The sequence below is a fragment of the Ochotona curzoniae genome, unplaced genomic scaffold (genome assembly GCF_017591425.1).
Source record: "Ochotona curzoniae isolate NIBS_2020 unplaced genomic scaffold, NIBS_Ocur_1.0 contig_2688, whole genome shotgun sequence".
NCBI lineage: Eukaryota > Metazoa > Chordata > Mammalia > Lagomorpha > Ochotonidae > Ochotona > Ochotona curzoniae.
Window position 1 is genome coordinate 660129 of NW_024465553.1, and position 18635 is coordinate 678763.

Consider the following 18635-nt stretch of genomic DNA (forward strand, 5'->3'; position numbering starts at 1 on the left):
CACACACCCGTCACCCACACACACCCGTCACCCACACACACCCGTCACCCACACACACCCGTCACCCAGCGGCAGTGAGGCAAGTGACACGGTGACACAGGAAGGGGACGTACCTGTATCCATCAAGGTGCTGCCGGAAGGGCACAGCGAAGAAATTCTTCAGGGAAAGGGCTGCCGCTGGCAACAGAAAAGAGTGTGCATCGGCTGGGAAGGCGCCCTGCCCGCCCTCCCCACTGCCCTGCCCGCCCTCCCCACTGCCCTGCCCGCCCTCCCCACGCCCTGCCCGCCCTCCCCACTGCCCTGCCCGCCCTCCCCACGCCCTGCCCGCCCTCCCCACTGCCCTGCCAGCCCTCCCCAGTGCTCCTGGCCACCACCCTCTACCCCACTGCCACTGACCACCCACCCCAGCGCCCCTGATGGCCTTCCTCCGGCCCACTGCCCCTGACTGCCCTCTCCCACACCACAGCTCCCCACCCCATGGTTCCCTGGCCCTCACCGCTCACCAATGATGAGACACTCGTCCAGGCACCCAAACACGTGCCCCAACACGATGAGTTTCCCAAGCTGCTGGTTAACAGGAAGCTGGGCCAGGACCCTGCCCAGGAAGGTCAGCTCACCGTCGTGGGGGCTCTCTGCGTCCCTGTGCCCGCTGACCGCGAGCGCGCCCACCTAGCCGACAACAGGTACTATCAGTTGGAACTCTACCACGAGCGGCTGGCACTGTGCTGTGCCTGCCCAGCTTGGTGAGCTCTGCCCCCGTGCCCTAGAACCCAGAGCACACCCGCCCCATGGCAGTGTTCTACACAGCACGGGCACCAGGCCAGGCACTGGGACACCTGCCTGCCACACCAGAGCACCTGGGTTTGAGCTCTGCCTTTGCATCAAACTCCAGCCAGGAGTGGGACAGCTGGTGATGGCCCATTCCCTGGGCTCGTGCCACCCATGGGAGACCTGGACTGTCGGGGCATCTGGAGCAAACACCTCTCTGTCCTCACAATCAGACCAGTTCAGCCAGCACCCCACAGTGCCAAGGCACAGCCTAGAAAGTGCCCACGGACAGACCCAGGATTCCCCTTAAAGGGCACAACACAGAACAGCAGGTGCTCACGGCACGTGGACCCACACCAGCTCCCAGGAGTGAGACTGGAGCTTGGCCAGAGCAATTGAGGGGACAGTGCAGGGTCTCTGGGAGTGGACAAGGGGCTCCTGGAGGGAGCGCACAGACTGACAGCAGCCAACTGAGCAGCCCTTGCTGCCCCCGTGCCCCCAGTGACCACATATGGCGGGCAGCAGAAGCAGGGCCAAGGACAGCAGGCTCAGCGAAGGGACGGTCAAAGCCACCGGCCTCATGCACTCGCCACTGCACAGGCTTCCCCAGACACGCTGCAGCGGCAGCCAGGCCAGCCTCGGCCCCTCCTTACCCGCACGCGCCCACACTCACCTCCTTCAGGAGCAGCACGGTGCGCTCAATGTCACCCAGACTGGGCGGAGAAAGGGCAGTGGCCAGCAAAGCTCTCGGCTCCCCCATGTCAAGTAACTTCACCTTCAAGATGGTACTTCCTAAGGGACAACGCTGCAAGAACAAAACAGAGCGACAAGAAAACCCCCAACTCAGCCATCCACATGCTGGTGCCACACAAAAGAGGAGCGACGCCAAGGGGGCACGCAGAGAAAGGGCTTAGGAGAGAGGAGGAGGAAGGGGGCCACAGCTGGGGGCCACGATGCTTGCACCCCATGTCAGGTCCTGGGCTGACAGAGGTGCACCCCGGCACCACTGGTGGTGGCCCCTGATGGCTCGGGGCCTGGGTCCCTGCCATCGCCACAGGAACACAGTTGGTGCTTCAGGCTCCTGGCTTTTGGGCCACGACCCAGTGGATGGGAGAGCTGTCTGCTAACTAAAGGAGGTGAGGTGAGCACACCAAGCGGAGAGAAAGAGGGAGATGAAAGGCTGAAGCTCGTCCACTGCAACACCACAGCGGGCCCGGGGAGAGTCCTGCCGGGAGCACCCCATCGGGAGCACCCTTCCATTAGACACGTCCCTCCCTGGTTGAGCACCCGCACACAACACTGTCAGGACTGCCTCTGGGAGGCCAGTGTCCAGGGGGTCAAGCTGTCGCTAACTGATGCCAGTGCCCCATGTGGGTTCTGGTTCAAGTCCAGGCTGCTCCACTTGAGATCCAGCTCTGGGAAAGCAGGGGGAAGGCCAAAGCTGTGGGCCACTGTACCCGCATAGGAGGCTCCAGGAAGCTCCTGCCTTCAGCCGGGCGCCACCAGCTGGGGAGTGAACCAGTGTCCCCCTGTCTCCGCAACTTTGCCTTTCAACTACTAAAAGAAAATCTTCAAGAACTGTACAACACTCCAAAGCACATGCCTTCAGTTGCCCAGGGAAAGCTTCTGCAGTGGCCGGCCTGCCTTACCAGCATCTCAGGGACAGCATGGGCAGGGATGGAGCTGGCCCAGAAGTCCTTATGCACCAGCCGGTAACAGTAGCCTTTCGACACGCGTCCAGCCCGGCCTGCAAAGGAGAAGGGCTCAGACACCCCTGCGCAGAGCCCCCTGGGCACCAGCAGGCACCCCTGCACAGAGCCCCCTGGGCACCAGCAGACAGGGTCACACAGGAGAAGCCGTCCATACAAAAAACCTCACAGCAACAGCCCTCATTCTACCAGGGCAGGGCAGCGAGATCCTCAGAATAAGCCAGAGCATTCTTGGTAAGAATAAATCCCTCCAATCTGCAATAAGAGCTAGTCTAAAAAGCCAGAGTGTGGGCTGGTGTTGTGGCACTGCACATAGGCAGCTCGCATGGTACTGGCCCAGGCCGCGAGCAGCAGGGGTCTGACGGCAGCTTACCTTTCCTCTGGTCACAGCTGGTCTTGGATGCCCAGCTCAGGCGCAGGCTGTGGTAATTTGTGTCTTCATCACACACCAGAGTCCTCGTCAGACAGAAGTCTATAACTGGTATTTTAAAAGCAAATATGTTAAGGTCAAGCCAAGTGACAGCTCCATGATAAGTTACAAGGCAGAGGCTCCCTGGGCTGCGTGCGCCGATCGTCAGCCCTGCCCTCCCGTGTGCCCCACGCTCCAGCCCTGCCCTCCCGTGTGCCCCATGCTCCAGCCCTGCCCTCCCATGTGCCCCACGCTCCAGCCCTGCCCTCCCATGTGCCCCGCGCTCCAGCCCTGCCCTCCCTGGGCTGCGTGCCCCGATCCTCAGCCCTGCCCTCCCATGTGCCCCACGCTCCAGCCCTGCCCTGGACAGCAGGCCTAACTCCCCACAGCCATTGCCTGCCATCGGCTCACACAGCCACCAGATCCCAATCCTTTCATGCTCAACACCACACTTGCTTCGTGGTGACCGCCAGTGCGGCAGTTGGCAGCCTCTCTGTGCGCTGCCCCCGCCTCAGCAACTTTCCCGAGCGCAGTGGTCCCTGTGGCCACAGTGCTGCCAACCCCACAACCATAACTCCTTCCTTTCCCCCGATCCAAGGTCCCACTCCCTTCCTCGCAGAGACCAGCTATCCCCACACCCCACAACTCAAGTGTAGGACCCATGGTGTGTCATCTCACAATTCTGTGGCCTTCCCACACTGCACATGTGCACACAAACACACGGCCCTGTGACTGCTGGTTCTGACCCAGCACATGCACTGTCCCATCTTCTGAGAGCCATATCCTCTAGGCAGCAACAGCAGAGGGGACAGGACCATGGTGAATCTGTGCACAGTAAGCCACTCCCAGCTGCTCACCTGTCTCCTGGCCCCAAGCCCCTTCCGCTCCTACAGCTTTCCTCCCACCCTTCCCAGCCAACACTCCAAGCAATCTACTCCAAGCCACGGGAGGGACCCCTCCACCCCGGGCTGAGCCCCAAGCCACAGGAGGGACCCTCCACCCCGGGCTGAGCCCCAAGCCACGGGAGGGACCCTCCACCCCGGGCTGAGCCCCAAGCCACGGGAGGGACCCTCCACGCTGGGCTGAGCCCTTCCTACAAAGCAGCCCTTGTTGATGTCAGTGCAGCCGTCCACATTGCCAACGCCTATGGCCACTTTTTCTTTGCATCTGACCCCCACCCCTCTGGACCCAGGTCTGCATCCCACAGGGCCCATGCCCTCACTGCTGTGGCTGCTGCAGTCTGTATTCTCTGGGGAGCACAGCCTGGCCTCCAGCTTACAACCCACTGCCCAGCGCCAGCTGCGCCCAGCCGGGCCCCAGACCCACATGTCCAGTCTGCCCTGCACTGTCTCAGGACACCTTCCTCCAGAGCACAGCACCTGCCCGCGGCTTGCCCTCAGAGCTGCCCGCTCCTCTCGCGGCCTGCCTACTCCCAGCCTCCCCTCAGCCTAACCTGTGCTCTCTGTCGGCAGTACCACACACTCTCAACGTGGGGTTCTGTTCCCTGCTGCTCCCTACAGAACGCACACATCACAGACCAGCTCCGCCGGCCACCCTGGCCAGGACGCCCCTAGCCCCTCTCCTACTCTGCCCCCGCACACTCCCCATCATTTAACTTGCTGTTTCTGCTGACTATCCTGGCAGCTGCACGAGGCTGGGCAGACACACATACTGCCAGCACTCGCCCTCCAGGCCACAGCCCCCCTGGCAGCACCCCGACCTGGCCACTGTGTTCCAGCTACACAGCCATTCAACCCAGGGCTTGCTCAATGCCTCACTGGTCTGTCCTGCCCATAACTGCAACCTCGTTTTTGTTCCTGTGGCTGCCCCTGCCAGGCCTGCTGGGCTATGGCACAGGGACACAGAACAGGCGCCTGGCCCACAGATGTGCCACGCACAGCACCAACCTCAGTGCAGACACCAAGGCCGTGCGTGCAGGAGTCCAGCTGGCAGACACAGCCAGGTCACTGGCTCCCTCAGCAACCCAGACTGAGCACCCTCAGAGTCCACCTGGGCACCCCCAAAGCCCTGCTGCCGACAAAGCAGCCAGCAGCAGTGAACTTAGAGTAGGTAAAACTGGCGAAGCATTCTAGGGTATCTCGGCAGGCCAGGGAAGGTGAGGAGCGCAGTGTGTGCGGGACACGGGCCGCAGGCGCCCGCCAGGGCCGCGGCGTGCAGGGCAGGACGTCCCCTACCGTACTTGACGTCTGGCACCGTGATGGAGCTCTCTGCGATGTTGGTCGACAAGATGACCTGAGGACACCAAGGACCCTGGGTTCTCACGGATTCCCAGGCGTCATTAGACAAAGGTAAAGATTACTCAAAAGCTTCTTAATTTAAAACTGAAATCAGTCATTTTCCTTCTGCATGTAGGTTCCAAACGACCACGTGGCCAGCTGGCCACAGGCGCAGCACTGGCCCAAGCAGACAAGGCTGAGAGCCTGTTCCTGAGCCTTGGTATATGTGTGGCAGGATCTGCACTGACCAGGGGCGACACACAGAGCAGGCTCCAGTCCAGAGTGGGGGTTGGCATCCTAAGAAGCAGGACATCACGCAAGGCCTGACCCCAGCGCCCCAGAGAGACCCCAGCACCACAGAGAGAGGGCACTGGGCCCGGGGTCACAGCCCCACACTGTCTCCAGCAGGGCTGGAGGGCGTCGGGAAGTCAGCACCACCCCCACAGCCAGGGATCAAAGGGACCTTCCCACTGCTGGAATGACCACGGCTTCAGAGATGCTCGGAGCACACCAAGCAGGTGACTAAGAAGCCCCCAGCACACAGTATGTGTGTGTGCCTTTCTAAAAGCAGCCTGAGGCATCAGACACAAGCCGCGGCCTGGCTCACTGGTGGGCAAGGCTGAGGGCCCGACGGCGCAGCTTCTACCCTGGCAGGGCCTACGGCCAACAGAGCTGAGGGCTCAGCTGCAGCCCCATTGTCCTACCTTCCGGTATCCAGGCACAGGGCTTAGAAACACATTGTTCTGCTCCTCCAAGGTCACACTTGAGTGGAGCGGGTACACCTGCAGCCTGAGACAGGTGACCGCAGTCAGGCAGCCGCTGACGACGGCCGAGGCCCACGGGCGGGCGCCCGCACCGCACGGCACGTACCTTTTGTGAACCATGCTTGTGAGAAGCTCATGCATGCAGTTTATCTCACTCAGACCTACACAAGACGCAGCAGGGAGAGAGAAACAAATCTGCATTCACTGCTAAAAAGCAACCTCTATACTAAAGCATCAACTCCTGCCAAGAAAGCCCCATCAGTCCACACTAGCGGTCCACACTCTGACACACAAAATTGCACGACAGAACCTGGCGCTGTAGCCATGCAGCTAAAGTTCTCGCCTTGAACGCGCTGGGATCCCATACAGGCACTGGTTCTAATCCCAGCAGCTCCATTTCCCATCCAGCCCTCTGCCTGTGGCCTGGGAAAGCAGTCGAGGACGGCCCAAAGCCTTGGGACCCTGTACCCGTGTGGGAGACCTGGAGGAAGCTCCTGGCTCCTGGCTCCAGATGGGCTCAGCTCCAGTCATTGTGGCCACTTGGAGAATGAACCAGCAGATGGAAGATCTTTCTGTGTATCTGACTTTCCAATAACAATAAATTAATCTTTTAAAAACTTAGTATTGTTAAGATCTTGCTTGGGGAGGCACTGTATTGTCACTCAGGTTAGACTTCGGTTTCCTGAACCATCAGTGTGAGGCAGCCGTGGGTCACAGCACACTCCCCAGCAAGATGCACTAAGGAGCAGACCCTTAGCCAGCAGTAAGGACACCCGGCCCCAGTCAGGGCCTGCCTTGAGTCCCAGCTCTGGCTCCTAGCAAGCACACACGCTGGGAGGCAGCCGTGACAGCAGGAGTGCCTGGCCCAGCCTGTGACACCGCGGACAGGAGAGCTCTCACAGTGCCGTGCATATAAGCATCACTTCATACTCACAGGCAAAGGCTGGTAAAGCAAACCTCCAGGCAGAGCATGGCAGCCCCTGCAGCACAGGCCCCACATGGCCAGTTCAATGCATCATGTCTGCCAGCTGCTTCTCCTGCCCCAGCTCCACAGGCACCAACACACACGCGCGCCACGGGTTACCTTCCAACAGTACCCATGTGCCCCGACAGCTGTGTCACTGTGTAAAGGCATAAAGCACCTTCCCTAAGTCAGCTCTGCAGGCCCTGGAGAGCCCAGCACATGCCCGGCCGAGAGGAGCTCAGTGGCATGGCACTGACAGCGTTCCTCCAGTGCACACTGTGGGACCGCAGCAGGCCAGCTGCTCACCTCACTGGACACTGGAAGGGCTGAGGCTGCCCTCACAGAGCTCCAGCTGTCACTCCACATGCCCTGGATCTCAAGGGAACAGGAGTGCCGGACCGACACCACTTCCCCACGTGACAAGTGCCACACGCAGCCACATGCCTACCTGGCAGAAATACCAGCACGCTGCTCCGCTCCGACACAAACTGGGCTCCCGAGCAGCTCTTGGTCCTGTTGGGAACGGGACATACACAGTGTTGGTCAAAGACGTCATGGACACTCCTTCCCTAGACCTTGAAGCCTCTCACAGGCCACAACGTGAAGCCAAGACCCAGGCCCTGCCCCTCACCCAGGACACCCCGGGAAGTGAGGCGAGGCCCTGCCCCTCACCCAGGAGATTCCGGAAAGTGAGGCCAGGCTTTGCTCGCCATCCAGGAGACCCAGGGTGCAAGGCCCTGAACCTGTTGTTTGCCAAAGCTTTTGCTGCACTTAGTTCCTGTGATCCACAAGACACTTGAAGTGACCACAAGCAGAACCTAGGAGTCCCAGGCATTACCCAACCACCCTGTGGCAAGATGGCAACAGGAGTTGCCCCACTGGGGCCTTCTGCCGCCCCCTACTGTCACAATGACTTCTGAGGGATCCTCCTGCCTGCCAAAACCTCCAGGTCAGGCCTCCTCACTGCAGAGAGCACAGCAGGAACAAGCCCAAAGGTTCCCAATCCCTAGGAGAACGTTCCAGATGGACAGACAGGAAACAGGCAAGTCACCCTCAGCAGAATGGGGAGTATGGCCAACAGGGCAAAAGATGCCCCTTGCACCCAGAGCAGCTGGAGGAGCTGAGAGGGCAGATGCAGAGGCAGCAGGCAGAAGCCGGAAAGAATAGTGTCTGCCAAGACAGGACAAGCAGGTGAGGGTCACCAGTAACCAGGCTCCTGCCTGCCCTGTGACAGCCACGTCCACCTCCATATGGGGGGCAGGGTACACCCATGTGGACACACCTGGGGCCCATCCTACAGAAGGGGACCCAGCCAGGGGGTCAGTCCAGCCTCTAGACAGGGGACGGGGCATGACCATGTGGACAGTCCAGCCTCCATCAACAGAAAGAAGAGCCTGGTGAGTTGGCCAAAGTCTTGGAAAGGACCAAACAGGAAAATGGACAGGAAGGCAATGTGCCAGGCAGCCGATGAGCCTACTGCAGCGGGCACCAGGGACATGTCCATCCCAGGCCATGGTGAAGACTGGACAGCAGGCACAAGGGCCAGGTAGCCCCCGTCCAATCCCGTGGGCACAGCTCCACACACAGACTCAACACGGGAGCCCTCCTTTAGCCACACTTGTCTTGAACCTGCCCTCAGCTGGCCCAGACAGGCCATCACACCTGGAGAACCAGTCTCAGCAGCTGGGGGGCTGACTGTACCCATCTGGGACAGGATGACAGTAAGCTGTCCACAAAGCAACAGACCCCGAGTTGAGGTCTGAGGACAGATATGCCATCCACGACCCCAGAGCCCGCAGACTCCGCCTTCCACTCACGGCTCCTGCTCAGCACAGCCTCCAGCCAGGGCATGAGCTTGATGGATTTGCAGGCCTCCAGCCAGGCACCAGATGCCAGGGTGAGAAGGGTGAGATGCCAAACCAAGGTTCCTGCAACAAGCTCAGTGCTGCCAGCAAGTTAAACAGGCAAAGGAACCCCCAAGAGGTCACACCACCCTACCTGATCAAACCAACCCATGCCTGGCACATTGTAGCAATTCTGCAATCCTTGCAAGAGTCTGGTTGTGCTCTGAGTGGCCAGAGACCACCTCCATCAGCGACTCCTGTGTGCCTGTCTCCTGAGAACCCACACTCCATGCCCTCCATGCCCGTCTCCTGAGAACCCACACTCCATGCCCTCCATGCCTGTCTCCTGAGAACCCACACTCTATGCCCTCCATGCCCATCTCCTGAGAACCCCCACTCCATGCCCGTCTCCCGAGAACACATACTCCATGCCCTCCATGCCCGTCTCCCGAGAACAAATGCTCTGGGCCCTCCATGCCTATCTCCCAAGAACAAACACTCTGTGCCCATCTCCTAAGAACACACACCCCATGCCCGTCTCCCGAGAACACACACTCCATGCCCGTCTCCCGAGAACACACACCCCATGCCCGTCTCCCGAGAACACACACTCTATGCCCTCCGTGCCCGTCTCCTGAGCACGAGCACTTCTGCCCCGAGTCCCTGTCAATGGCACCCGGGGTCATGGAGATAACCCACTTGTGTTCTCACACATGGGACCTCCCACCTGTGCCAGCTGGTTCTCTCTCACTGAGCTTCCTGAACATGGGATTACAGCCGGTCAGCAGGCAGAAGGCTAAGCCACCGTTGGCAGTGCTGACACTTCATACGGGCATTGCTACAGGAGTGACTGCCACACTTCCCATACAGCTCTGTGGTAATGTGCCGGGAAAGCAGTAAACACGGCCCTAGTTCTTGGGACCCCGCACCCATATGGGACACCCAGAAGCAGCTCCTGCCTCAGAGGGGCCCAGCTCCGGCCATGTGTTCATGTGGGGAGTGAATCAGCAGATGGAAGCTCAGCCTTCCCACTCCCTGCCTCCATCTCTCTCTTTCAAGTAAAAATAGGTAAATCCTAAAAACAGAAGCAAAAGCAAAACCGGACAGACTTCACAGGAAGCCCAGTTTTTAAAGGTATACGTCATGGAAGGGGCGAAAGCATCCAAGCAGGCAGGATTAAAGTGCAAGACAGTGACAGAGTGACAGCGCTCTGGGCAGACGCAAATACACAGACGACAAACAGCTCAGAGCAGCACAGCCTGAGCGGCACCTGCCAGCCCCTGGCACTGTGCCTCTCACAACTGTAACAGAAAGGACACACAGGCTGTTTCCCCGAGGCTCCTGCAAGGCTGGCTTCTACCTTCAGGCTGTAAGCCCACCCCCCAAAGAGGCAGCAAGACTGATTTATTTAAAGAGTTACGGGGCAGGGATGGAGGTAGGGAGACAGAAAAGGAGAACCTGTGGGAGAGAGAGAGGGAGAGGGAGAAAGGCCGTCCCACCCTGGTCCCCTCCCAGCTGCCTGCACAGCCGGGGGCCAGGAGCGCTCACCTATTCTCTTTCATGTCGAGGTCATCAAACATCTGAATTAGGGAGACGGCCACTTCATAGATGTCCCTGGTTATCACCGGCTCCTCCAGGAGATGCGCAGGAAGCTAAAAATAGTAAAGGGAAAGAGACAGCGCCCAGCTCTGGGGGGAATCAGGACGCCCCCCTCCGGCATGCCCACACCGGCGGTGCTGCTGCCCAGTGCAGCAGTACACAAGGACTGGCCAGAGGCCAGGATGCTCCAGATGTGGGGTACACACTGCCCAGCCACTGCAAAGGACATAGCACCAATGCCCCAACTCAGCGGCACAGTGCAGCTCCTCATGCCAGCACCAGGGCTCTCTTTGCAATCCCAAGCCCACACCAAGAGCGACTTTTGTACCTCTGTGTGTGGCAGCAGGGAAAGGCAACGCCCCATCTAAGCTGCAAGGTTGCACTGGATGGCGTACCAAGTCAAGCACGCTGATACTGGGCATGCCTAACATACCAGGGAGGGCGCAGAGCACCAGCCCCAGCAGGTCTCCCACCAGGCCCTCCACAACGGCTGCCTCATCCTCCACACACACCAACGTCAACACGTCCTGCATATTCACTCCTCCAGGGTCTTACCAAGCTTCCAGCAGGTACAACAGTGGGTATCTGGTCCACCCCGCAGCCCCGGCTGCCCTGGCCTGCTGCACACAGCGGCCCCTGAGCAGGTCCACATGGTTGCGGGAACGTTGGTCGGCACTAGCTCTGACATGACAAAGTCACCTCCCATGGGCTCAGGTTGAGAAGCCTGCCCACTCCAGGCAGCTACGAGGACATTTGTGATCCTGTCCACTGCTCCTCTGCACTCCAGTTCCGGCTTCCCTTAGCCATTTGAGAGGTCAGAGAAGTGGACACACTCCCTGGGCCACCCACAGGCCAGCATCCCGGACACGGGCCTAGCGGTAGTAGTACTGGGATACAGGTCAGCCTATAGGCCTCAGTCCAACCACGAGAAAAAACAGCACCCCACAGGACCCAGGCAGGTCTGCGGGGCTGTCCACCTTCCCATCATGGAGGAGAAGCCAGGGAGAGCTGCCAGTAAAGTCCTGGGCAGCTTCTGGGCACAATGGAGTAATAACCAGCAAGGGAATAAAATGGGAAGGGAAGGGCCAGCGTGTCCTGGAGCCCTGACCAAGACTGTTCCCAAGTGTCAGCATGTCTACAAGGACTGTGATCTTGCCCAGGCCCAGCTGCACCCACACCCGCACCCGCACCGACCACCCCTCCCCCAGCTGCACCCACACCCACACCGACCACCCCTCCCCCAGCTGCACCCACACCCGCACCGACCACCCCTCCCCCAGCTGCACCCGCCCCCACGTTCACTCTGACCTAAATTGCTGGCTGCCTCTTCAGGATGGGCAAGATATTCAGTAGCCAGTGCTCTCACAGGCTCCAAGAGGGAGCACTTCCTGGCACCGTATGCCATCAGGCCCAGGAGCTTCCCCCTTCTCTGGCAGCCTGGGCCCTCCCACCTCTGCTCCCGTGCACCTCCTGGCACTTGGCTGAGAAAGCCAAGGCCTTGGCGCATACCCCGCCGTGGTGGATGTACTCCAGGTCGTCCAGGTAGAGCTCCTCGATCGAGTGCGGCTTGCCTTCCACCTCCAGCACGTAGGCAGGGTTCATCTTGTTCTGCACGGGTACAGCGAAGTAGTCGGCGAACTCTTGGCAGTTGATGGTGGCGGACATGAGGACCACCTGCAGGAGGAGCACCGGTTTGCCTGCTGCCGCCCGCCTGCCGCATTTGGCGACTTTGGAGATGGTCCAGCAAATCCCTCGACCCAATCTCTGATACAAACTTCTGCAGCATAAAGAATGCTATCCTGCCAACTTTGACCATCTCCCAACAACCTCACTCAGGGAGACTGTACATATCCAGCCAGTCCAGAGTCCACTGGGCACCCGCCCCATGTCAGCCTCCTGCTAACCACCCTAGATGGCGGCCAGGGATGGCCTGAGCACCGGGAGCCCCCTGAGTTCCCGACCCTGGCTTCAACCTGAGCCCCACAATAGTTTTCTGTAGCTATCTCTTAATTTCAAAATAAGCAAAAATTTAAAGGAAAATTTTAATAGATTTTTTTAAAATCACAAGATGACATGCCTTAGAAAAATAAAGGAGTTAACAATGAAAGGCAGAAGAGACCCCTGAGAAGCCAGGCTCTGACCCAAAACCCGGGCCAGGCCCACGTCAGGCTGGGCAGGAGACAGCTGACAGCACTGGGGAGCACAGAGCAGGGAGATGGGACCAACAGCCATGGCCCGCCAACTGCCTCAGAGGGAGCTGTCCCCGGGCAGCAGCTGTCCCCGGGCAGCAGGCGCCCAGTGCTGGGTGGACAAGGCCCAAGTGGTTGCCGGCACCTACTGTACCTGCTCGGAAGGCTGCAAGGTAAGCTTGGCAACGGTCAGTGCTGTGCCAGGGAAGACGTAGGGCCCAAAAGACACAGCTGGACTGAGACGGGAGTAGGGCCTGGAAGAACGCTGGCCAAAGGACGCTCTGCATTCCAGCGACAGCCTCTGACCAGGACAGCAGGCCTGGTGGGGCTGGGCTCTGTGCAACACCCAGCCCTCAATGGCAAACACTCAGCACTGCCCTCTGCTGGCACCAGTGGCCTGCAAGGTCTAGGTGGGCAGGGCAGGGCAACCTCAGGGCAGCACGTGGAGGCAGGGGAAACACAGTCACCAAGACCTCGGCCTGATTATCTGACCCAAGCACCAGCACCTAAAGAGTGGGTTTTCCCCCTCAAGATCCGTTTATCTGAAAGGCAGAGTTACAGCAAGAGAACGAGAAAGTTTGATCTTCCAGTGTTTAGTTGCTGCTTCACAACCCAGATGGCTCCAACTGCCAGGCCTGGGCCAAATCAGAGCCAGCGGCATCACCCAGGTCTCCTACGTAGAGGTATGGCTCCAGGTTCTTGGGTCATCTCTGCTATTTTCCCAGGGACATTACCAGGGAGCAAGATCAGAAATGGAGCAGCAAGGATCTGAACCAGCACCCATGTAAAGTGCCAGTGTCACAGGCAGAAGCGTAACTCCTACCCCACACCACATGCCACTGCTTGTATGCAGTGACCACGAATGTGCTAGGACTTCTCCCTTGGAGGGTCGGCACCATGGCCCAGCGGGTGAAGCCACTGGCTCTGATGCCAGTTTGAGACCCAGCTGTTCTACCTGTGTGCCCAGCTCCCTGCCAACGCGCCTGGGAATGCAGTGGAAGATGGACCGAGTAGTTGCACCCCTGCACTCACGCTCCTGGCTCCTGCTTCAGCTTGGGCCGATCCAGGCTATTACAGGAGTGAACCAGTGAACAGACAATCTCTCCCGTGCTTTAAGTTTTTCAAATAAATAAATAAACTTTTTTTGAAAAATACTTAACACCTCATCTTTGTCTTTCAGCAGTTTAGCCAATGTTTTTAAAACCCATAAACACACTTAACTCTCATTACCACTAAAAACTAAAAGGCCATTATCTTAACTTTAAAAAACAAGTCAAGAGGCCCAGCATGGTAGCCTAGTGGCTCAAGTCCTCACCTTGAACATGCCGGGATCCCATATGGGTGCCAGTTCTAATCCTGGCAGTTCCACTTCCCATCCAGCTTCCTGCTTGTGGCCCGGGAAAGCAGTAGAGGACGGCCCAAAGCTTTGGGACCCTGCACCTGCATGGGAAACCTGGAAGAGGCTCTTGGCTCCTGGCTCCGGATCGGCTCAGCTCCAGCTATTGCGGCCACTTAGGGAGTGAACCAGTAAACAGAAGATCTTCCTCTCTGTCTCTCCTCCTCTTTGTGTCACAGCGGGTTGTTAGTACGTGTCAGTTCAGTCCCAGCCCCCTGTTAATGCTCCCGCAGAGACAGCCCGAGACAGCCGGAGCTCAGGAGAGGCAGCGGAGCTAACGGTCCTGGCTCCCGCTGTGGGCTCGAAAGGGCCTGTCTGTGGGGACATTGAGGAAAGTGGGATGGACGATGGAAGACTCATTCGTATTTCTCTCTCTCTTCCCTCCCTCTCTGCCTTCCAAATTAATGAATCTTTTACAAAACTGACAACAAAGAAAGGCCCCAATTCATTGTTGAACAACTTTCAAAGCCAGCTTTAGGATTCCATAAAAGGCTGGCGTCATGGCTTATCAAGCTAAGCCTGCACCGGCAGCACCAGCCTGCCATAAAGGCACCAGTACAAGTCCCAGCTGCCCCACTTCCCATCCAGCTCCCTGCTGTCAGCTTGGGAAAGCAGCAGAGAACGGTCCACGTTCAGGCCCTTGCACCCACGTGGCCGACCCAGATGGGCTCCTGCTACTGCAGCCACTGGGGAGTGAGCCAGCGGATGGAAGAACTCCAGCTCTCCTCTTTAATGCTGTCTCTGAAATAAAATCAAATAAATCTTTCTTTTAAAGATTTATTTATTTTTATTATAAAGTCAGATATACAGAGAGGAGGAGAGATAGAGAGGAAGATCTTCCGTCCGATGATTCACTCCCCAAGTAAGCATAACAGCTGGTGCTGCGCCAGTCCGAAGCTGGGAACCAGGAACCTCTTCCCGATCTCCCACGCAGGTGCAGGGTCCCAAAGCTTTGGCCCATCCTCGACTGCTTTCCCAGGCCACAAGCAGGGAGCTGGATGGGAAGTGGAGCTGCTGGAATTAGAACTGGTGCCCATATGGGATCCCAGCACATTCAAGGTGAGGACTTTAGCCGCTAGGCTACGCCACCAGGCCCAAAAACAAATAAATCTTAAAAAATAAAAAAAAGAATCCACAAAAAGCATGAACTAGCCAGATTGTCTCGTTCATTCTGCAGTCACCCCAAGCAGTAAGAACACCGGAAGTACGCGCCAGGTTCTGCTGCGGAGAGGCCGTCAGAACAGCGTGTGACCCTCTTGGTTCTGCACATCCTGTCCAGGCAGGCAACAGGCAGCATCGGAGCGTCCTGTGCTGCAGAGCCATCAGTGCTGCGTGACAGCCTGCCTTTGCTGCTCTTGCCCCTGCCCAAGAGTTCAGCGCCTACGTCCCGCACAGGGCTGGCCCAGGCTCGCCGCTAAAAGTGTATAATTAATCTTGCTGCCAGGTTCACACCTCTCCTTTCTGCTCAAACAAGACGTAACAATGTTCCCCAGTTAAAGACTTCCCTAACTCACCACTGGCACCTGTAACATGGCAGAGAACGTACGTTGCCAAATGTCAGGACACTTTGGAGCTATTTTTTAAACTTGGATTGTAGATTCACCCATATGCCCTGAAACCAACAGCCAGGTCTCACAGCCAGCGCCCCAATGTGCTCAACTAGAACTGTGTCACTGTCCGCAGCCTGGAGAAGGCTGAACACACGGCACAGTGCACCACGGCTGCAGCACTGGCTGGAGTCGGGCCGTTCAATTCTAGCCCCAGCTCCCTGCTAATCCACTGGGACAGGGCTTGGGCCCTGCACCCACAGGCGAGACCCAGCTAGAACTCTGACCCAGCCCTGGCTGCGGCCATCTGGGGAGTAAACCAGTGCGTCAGAGATCTCTGTCTCTCACTGTGTAACTCTACTTTTCAAACAAGTCAATCTTGGTTTTTCAAACAAAGAAGAAATGAAAACAGAAAAGGGAGCTGAGCTGCAGCCTGATAGCAGGCAGCACTTGCACTTCAGCTGTCACCGAGAGCCCTTCACGAAACTTCCAGACAAACCAGAACTCTGGCAGTGCCTCTGAAGCAGGCACTGGCTTCCAATGCACCTGCTCAGAAACAAAACTAAAGCATCTGAACACAAAACATTTTTGCTACTCACAAAGTCTAATTTACCTTCACAAAACGTGAATTTGTCCGTAAAAGTTTGCGTACCACCAAGAGCAGGAAATCCATCTCCTCGGTTCTCTCATGCACCTGCAAGACACAAGCGGTGGCTGAGCGGGCACAGGCCCTGGCTGCAGCCCTGAGGACCCAGTTCACGGCTGGCTGAGCGGGCACAGGCCCTGGCCGCAGCCCTGAAGACTGAGGGTTAGGTCAGCTCCCCGCTGAGCACACTGCTCGGGTGGCCGGGGCTGTCCAGCACACAGGGTCATCCAGGCCCTCAGGGTCTGCTGGCCCAGCAGGGCTACACACCTCGTCCTGCCTCCAGGTCACTGTGAAGGCCACAAGCAACCCCAGCGTTCCTCCAGCACGGCCAGCACCTACCCTGGGGAAGGCTGCTCACATGCCACACTCAGGGATGTTCAGCCCTGGCCCTGGGAAATGAGGGGAGCCGGAGCAAGGCTGCAGTTGCAGGCCAACAGCAAGCGGCGTGCTCACCAAGTGCCTGCGGCTCAGAGATCTCCATCACAGAGAAGCATGAGGGCAGCAATCAAAGCCCCACCCTGGAAAGGCGCCTACTGAGCAAACAGCCCATTGCTTCACTCGGCAGCTATGCACTTCCAGGGCCACTTCCTGTCAACTGGGAAGCAGAGAAAAGGAGTCGGGGGCTGTCGACGCAGGCAGCAGCTTGACCTTTAAGCCACAACAGTGAACCTCAAATCTCCTCTCTTCTCTAGACATCTACTCCCACTGAGAGAACACACACACACGCACACTCGAGCATATACACACTCAGACACACGTCACACACATGCAGGGTACATGTGCATGCCCATGTGCCCGTGGACATGTGTGCATGACCTTGTACCCATGTGTGCACATGTGCATGCCCTGTGTGCCCTGTGTGTGTGTGCACGCCCTGCGTACCTGTGTATGGACATGTGACATTCCATGTGCCCGTGTGTATGTGTGCATGACCCATGTACCTGTGTGTATACATGTGCACGCCCCGTGTGCCCATGTCTGTGCCCATGTGTACATGTCCTGCGTGCCCGCGTGTGCCCGCATGTGCACTCATGGCTTAAACTGCCATCTGCCAAATCTACTCTCTACAAAGAATCTGACATCCTTAACCTCCCATCACACTGTGGAGAATAAAAACAGAAAGCTGAATGCTGTGTGGCGGCGTAGTGAGTAAGGCTGCCACCGGAGGTGCAGAGTCCACACAGGCACTAGTTCCTGCCTGGGAACGGCAGTGGCAGACGTTCCATGTGTCCGAGCCCCGATACCCGCACGGGCACACGTGGCTCAAGGGAAGTGCTGGTCCCTAGTGTCCACCTGGTCATCTGCGGGGGGACCAGAAAAAGGAAGACCTCGGTCACTGTCTCTAACTCTGGCTTTTGAATAAATAAGTAAATAAATCCTGAAAAAATAAACAGAAAATGGACAGCCTGAGTAAAATAAGCGGTGACAGGCACAGCACACAGTACGCTCTGATACCTGCAGCCAGGGCACAGCCACGCCGGGCACGCACCTCATCGATGAAGATGTGTGTGAACTCCACCAGGCTCTTGGCGCTCACCACCTTCTGCAGCAGGACGCCCGTGGTCATGTACAGTAACTTGGTGTCTTCGGTCGCTACTTTCTCCAGCCCCACCTGTGTGGGTGGGGGAGGGGGCAGGTTCAGGTCCTGGGGGCTCCAAGGTCAGAAAGGGGACAAGAAAGGGCTGCACTTGCAAAGTCAGAGAACCGCGGGCAGCAGGAGGGGCTCCAGTGTCACACCCCACAAAGGCATCTTCTAGAATGCAGTCACACACCAAAGGTTAAAACTCTGAAAGTCAAGAGTCAACCACAGAAGTCTAAAGGTATTTTCAAGGTAAGTTTCTCTGGTTTTTTTCACCCTGTAAACAAGTGGTCTAGTTTCATCGCGAAGGCCACACGCTGCTGTCGCGGCCCGGGCACTCTAGCCTCACCTGGTAACCCACCAGGCCGCCCAGTGTCCAGGAGCGCTCCTTGCTAATCCACCGCGCGATGCTGCTGGCCCCGATCTTGCGCGGCTGCGTGACGGCGATGTTGCAGTAGGTGGAGCGCTGGAGGCAGTGGTCCAGGACGTGCTGAGGGAGCTGTGTGCTCTTCCCGCTGCCCGTGGCACCATGCACAATCACCACTGAGTTGCTTTCTATTAGGGAAATGGCCTGGAAGTGAGAGCAGATCTCTAAAGCTCACAGTCACCAAGGTCCAGCGTTACCACCCTGCTTAGCAAGTCCTTCACAGCCGATCTCATCTCCAGGCTAACGGCAATCATCTACACATCACATCCCAAGGCAGACAGGCCACGTGCAGGGGCTGCATCTGAGACCGACTCCTATAGACCCACAGCCAAGGCCACAGCCACCCTGCCCACACAGGCTCCTCCGCAGCCAAGGCCACAGCCACCCTCCCCATACAGACTCCTCCAGATCCGCAGCCAAGGCCACAGCTACCCTCCCCACACAGACTCCTGTGGACCCGCAGCCAAGGCCACAGCCACCCTCCCCAGTAGGTCAGCCCTTCTACAGACTCTCAACATGGGTTTCTGTGCCTTAGTTAAAATCTCTCCGTTAAAAAA

At 58.1% G+C, this 18635-nt stretch overlaps 1 protein-coding gene across 1 annotated transcript in view; it reads right to left on the reverse strand.

Moving 5' to 3' along the window:
• Nucleotides 1–18635, reverse strand: part of TDRD9 (tudor domain containing 9) — a 55790-nt gene that overhangs the window by 23405 nt on the left and 13750 nt on the right. Inside the window, exons 5-18 of the mRNA XM_040975525.1 lie at nucleotides 18001–18222; nucleotides 17562–17684; nucleotides 16040–16120; nucleotides 11804–11968; nucleotides 10244–10347; nucleotides 7300–7364; nucleotides 5994–6048; nucleotides 5828–5912; nucleotides 5082–5139; nucleotides 2851–2955; nucleotides 2418–2515; nucleotides 1442–1573; nucleotides 504–669; nucleotides 114–177 (exon numbers count right to left, since the gene is read on the reverse strand). Of these exons, the coding sequence (XP_040831459.1) occupies nucleotides 114–177; nucleotides 504–669; nucleotides 1442–1573; nucleotides 2418–2515; nucleotides 2851–2955; nucleotides 5082–5139; nucleotides 5828–5912; nucleotides 5994–6048; nucleotides 7300–7364; nucleotides 10244–10347; nucleotides 11804–11968; nucleotides 16040–16120; nucleotides 17562–17684; nucleotides 18001–18222 (1523 nt within the window). The remainder of the gene's footprint in view (nucleotides 1–113; nucleotides 178–503; nucleotides 670–1441; nucleotides 1574–2417; nucleotides 2516–2850; nucleotides 2956–5081; nucleotides 5140–5827; nucleotides 5913–5993; nucleotides 6049–7299; nucleotides 7365–10243; nucleotides 10348–11803; nucleotides 11969–16039; nucleotides 16121–17561; nucleotides 17685–18000; nucleotides 18223–18635) is intronic.